This window comes from Crocodylus porosus, unplaced genomic scaffold (assembly GCF_001723895.1).
Source record: "Crocodylus porosus isolate Cpor-Errol unplaced genomic scaffold, CroPor_comp1, whole genome shotgun sequence".
Taxonomy (NCBI): Eukaryota; Metazoa; Chordata; order Crocodylia; family Crocodylidae; genus Crocodylus; species Crocodylus porosus.
In genome coordinates, this window is record NW_017728914.1 from 30,140,504 (window position 1) to 30,145,647 (window position 5,144).

At 42.0% G+C, this 5,144-nt stretch overlaps 1 protein-coding gene across 2 annotated transcripts in view; it reads right to left on the bottom strand.

Moving 5' to 3' along the window:
- TRPC7 (transient receptor potential cation channel subfamily C member 7) overlaps positions 1-5,144 on the bottom strand; it is a 119,192-nt gene that overhangs the window by 73,499 nt on the left and 40,549 nt on the right. For both annotated transcript variants that reach the window (XM_019535132.1, XM_019535131.1), the window contains exon 2: positions 4,776-4,958. In XM_019535132.1, coding sequence (XP_019390677.1) covers positions 4,776-4,958 — 183 coding nt within the window. The remainder of the gene's footprint in view (positions 1-4,775; positions 4,959-5,144) is intronic.

Consider the following 5,144-nt stretch of genomic DNA (forward strand, 5'->3'; position numbering starts at 1 on the left):
CTGCCAGCGGAGGTGGTTCAAGCACCTACATTGAACACCTTCAAGAGTAAATTGGATGCTTATCTTGCTGGGATCCTATAACACCAGCTGACTTCCTGCCCTTTGGGCAGGGGGCTGAACTCGATGATCTCCCGAGGTCCCTTCCAGCCCTAATGGCTATGAAATCTATGAAAGTTTTTCTAAGGTCATGGACAGATTTCAAACTTAACCTGCTCCAAGGATATCACTGATTGGGACCTGGTTTCCATTTGTCCCAGGACAGAAATATTCACATATACACTGCTAAGGGTTCCAAGTAGAGAAGTCACCTTCTAAGGATGACACTGCTGCCAAAATGCCACCACTGGGTCACAGAGTATCCAGACCATCAAGCCTTCCCAATCCTGGAGTTTCCCCAGGATTCAGCTAGAGGGGCAGAAAGACCCAATTTGGCTGGCTGCCAAGAAAGGGGAAGAGGTCATAATCCCCAAATGCAATTAATTCTCTCCCTTATCAAGAAAAAATAATTAAAAGTGATGGATTATGTTTAATAAAGAACTTTACAACATTTATCTGGTGCTACGTGACTGGATGGACAGGTGTACAGTGTAGGGGGGTCAGGGTAGGGGTGGCCTGGACCCCATGATGAGAACTGTTGGGGAGGACTGGTTCAAAATAGTACTTGATTTTTCTGGGGTAGTTTTGAAGCATTCCAGGAAGCTTTTGCTGATCTTAACTGGCACTTATGTCGAGACCTTTGGGGTTTAAACGTTTATTTAGAACATTTTAAGTGTTATATCAGTCTACACCCTAAATGTGAAGTGAAGTCCTGGAAACAGGCCTACTGTTCTGCTTTATTATAGGAACAGTTGGCATTTTCCAGACTACAGAAAGGAGGAGATGGTAAACAGTGCCTGGAAAAAATTAAGCAACAAGCACTAAATAAAGATTGCCCATAAAAATGAAAATTTTATATGGAAAAAAATATCTATAAATTAGAATTTTCAGCAAGAAAAATCTACTTTAGGCAGGAGCATGGCTAATAAAAACATGGTAATGGAAAATGTAATGGTTGAATAAGATTAAATATCAAATATTTATTAAAACTCTGAATCCCTGAGTATTTACTGTAGAAACTCTGATTCAATGAAAAAGAAAGAAATTGTGATATTTTGTATTAAGTTTCATTGTGCCATTCCATATTTAGTTCCCTAAGGGATGTTTCAGTAGCAAAGATCCTTATCCATTGAAAATGCAGAGTATGAAATCATTCAGGCTCTCTCCTTATCTATGTGGACCCAGGTAAAAATATATTTATTTCTCACTAATGCATATAGCCAGGCGAGCTGGAGAATACAAAACCATCAGCACACATTTCAGTGTGCTAATTTTAACAGGGCAGATCATCAACTGTATAAATAAACGTGACTCTAGGAAAGTCACATGACACAACATGAATTTCTAGCAGGATCTGACCTATCCTGTATTTTTTTGTGTCATATAAACGCCAGGTTCCTTTGCAGCATTTTATTGGCGAATAAGAGGGCAACAATGAAGGTTTGCATAGGGTATAAACCAGTGCAGACTTTGGCCCAGGATGTTGGAAACAGAAGGCTTCGTGGGAGTCGGGAGACACAATTTTCTAGTAGCAAACAGCATGCCTGGGTAGCTGCTGGGTAGGAGTCTGAATAATGAGTTTTCCAATGGTAGTGCCATTCAGCCAGACTAAAACTGCTGAAATATTACGCACCTTGACAACAGGGATTCCCCTTTGGCCGTGTATACACGTGGGCATTTCATGACCAGACCATAGACGAAAGCTGATAATTTCTGGTTCTCCTGCAGCAGCCCAGGTAGGAGCCAACTATCCTATAACTCAGAAGACAATTGGCCCCTGTAATTTGACTGGGGCAAGAACAACGCAGGGATAAATCAGCCAGGTGGCAAGCTTGCCCCACTGGTAAGGCTAAAGATTTTGGTGTTCTGGGTGAGGAGGTCATCAAGTGCTCCTTCTTGAAGCTGCCCTTAAATATTTTGGGGGCTGGATCCTGACCTGACTTGCATCCATCTAAACACATTGGCTTCGAGGGCATTACTCCAAATTGACATCATTTTAGCAATCTGTCCATGAGTTTGTGTGCACACACATCTCCCTTAAAACATACATGAAATCCATACCTCTGTATATGTTTCCACTCTGGGCAATCGTTATCCGTGTAGTACCATCACAGAATATTTATCTATCAAGTTGCTCATTTGTTTAGCAAGCCAGTAGTGTATGAGAAATATCAGTCTCTTATCATAAGTCACTGCCAATAACCAAAGCTATTTATGTTTATCTCCATACCTCTCTGCCTCCCAGGCGTGGAGCTATCATGGTTTACAATTATCTCTTAAATGCCCAACTTTGTTTAGATATGCATTGCCTTCTGGAAAGCATGTTCTACAAGCCGCTGGAGAAAGGCCCAGGAGGAGATTTACCAAGGACAGCCGTTACACTTCTTGCACTTAGCCTAGTAGTTATTAAACATGTTCAAGAGAATAGCCTGATCTGAAAGGAAACTGGTTTTTGCTGAATGCATGTTGTTACATTAAGAAAAATGACAGACTTTGCTTCATGCAACACAAAACAGCCCATTTTTTTGGATGTGCCTGCCACTAGAAAAGAGACGAGTCAATAGGAAGCAGTTGGTCATGCCTTCTGAAGTAACACAGTCACTAGAGATGTGTCTTTTCAAATGAGCTAGCTAAAGAGCTGATGCAAAGCATAGGCTGAAAGTCACGCAATAACTGACACAGCCGTTCGGCTGGGTTGAGACAAGCCTGGGGTTTCGAAGCTCCCAGTGCCAACAGGACGACTACAGATCTTACAAGAAGAAACAAAGAATGAAAGAAAGCGAGATTTTGAGCATTCAGCAAAGTGTCCGCAGTTCTCACGAGCGTCTCGTGAACACCTTATAAACCTGCCATCCATCATGCTTTGATGATGCAGCATGAGGGCATTTGGGTTTCTAAAAGAGCAAATTCTTTCCCCTGTTACAGCAGCCCGCAGAAGTCAGTGAGCTGGCACTGGCTCAACTGGCTGAACATGATGCAACAGGTTGAAGTGGATTTCACCCAGGATGGGCTCTGAGTATGGGCTGCTGCCTTCCAAGATCCACCCGTGCACGCATTTCTATAATACAGACTAGCTCTGCACCACTTATGAAAGCAATTTATTTTAACGGAGAGCTTCTAGCTGCAAGCTTTAGCTCCGAGAATGAAAGGTTCTGTTTAATCGATGGTGTTTGTAACAGGAAGAGACTTTCTTTGGCCAACACAGCAGCGATGTCGAGAGGCAGAAAGAAGCAGGTGGCGGGTTCATAAGGGGAAGGAGAGAGCAGATGTTAGCTGAAAAATTGGACTGCTTCTACAGCCCAGTTGCGGGAACTCTACTTCCATCAAAACACATTGTAGGAGTAATTAATCTGAACCACCCAGACCCAGTATTTGCCAGACTAAATTCCCATTCCCAGAGCATGGTTCCACGAACCAGAACGTTTCGAAAGTCCTGCTGAAGTGGAAACCATTCTTCTCGCTCTTCTTGCCTTCTAGGGATGGTCTTTACAGTCAGAGCACCAGTACGGGAGGAACGGAGGGACCACCATCTCCCCAGGCCGGCTGCCTGCAGGAGGTGCTATAACCATAACTCCCACTAGTATATAGTGTCTCTTGGCTTTCTGAGGCGGAAGTAGGATGACTTATCAAGGTTTAAAGCTGTGCGCCAAATGTCTGCTCCCTTTTTACTAGGAAGTGAAGTTAATTTATGATATGGTGACCATAGCTGCCACAGTTGTGGGAAAAGTGTACATTTTCTAGCCCAAACTGGCAAGAATACTACCATACTTACACAAATCCAAAATGACTCAGAATTTAAGATCCCCCCCCTTAGAATCTATACATGTAAAATATATAACGCTGTTATTATTTTGATGTATTATTATTTTGATGTATTATTTGATGTATTATTATTTTGATGATCTAATTATGGGGGGTCATCTTAAATTCATCTCCCCCTCCCATACACACACACAGTGCTGAAGAGGTGGGGAAACCTTGTCCTGGACTGAGTAAATAAGGTAATAACAATTTGGTCTGTTAATCTAAGAATCAGAGAATTGGAGAGAGAACCACTGAATGCATCTCTGATGTCTTGTGCATGCAACTTCAGGTCTGCATAGCTGTGACGTGCTTTCAGATATACCTATGAGACAAGTACGTCCTTGTGTCAAACTTAGAAGTGGATCAGGTTTACTGATGGGATGTGTTCTCCCCCATTAAAAGATGCCTATTTTCCAAAATAGAAGCGCTGCATAGGAACATATTGATTTCAATGAAAATTCAACAGAAAAAAAAAATCAATAAAAAAAAAAATGTTGCCTCTGAACACCCAGATGTACATGAACAATTTATTTCATCGAGGCAAGAAACTGGCAGCAGCCATGACTTTTAGTCGCTACAAAAATTACCATATCCATACCGGTGACCTACCTTTGGGGCACTACACAATATTACAAGTCTGTTGAATGCCTGGACATTCCTCCCTTCTTCATTTTAAAATCAGCAGCATAATAATCATTTTCAAATAAACGTTTCCATTCAAATGTACAAGGAATACACATAAGTCCATGGAAATGTTCACTTTCAGGGGTTAAACATGGTCACGGGGGTGGGGTTCAACCACTGATTCCAAGGAAAGCAGGATCTGGCTTGAAAAATGCATCTGTATTGACAAAGTAGCTCAAGGGAAATCTTACCTTTTTGACTTCATATTTAATGGCAAGCTTAATTCTGCTCAGGCTTGGGCGATGATGCTCAGAGCAGACTTGTATGTTCACATCTCCATTCAGAATAGCTTCTACTTCTTCCGTATCCCTGCAGAGATCCAGCACACCCACAACAAAGTCCTTGCATTGCATAGATAACTTCCTGTAATCATTCTGAGACAAAGAGAAACAAATGTCATTTGATGCCCTACTTTGTGTAGTGACACTTATCCGTGTGAAATTTAGGGCTCGCAGAAGCCGTGTGAAACTGCCAGGTTTGATTTGAGGAAGATCTGTGGATTCCATGAATAATAAGCCATTGCCTTCTCCACCACTTAATGCACTATTCTGTGGGATATA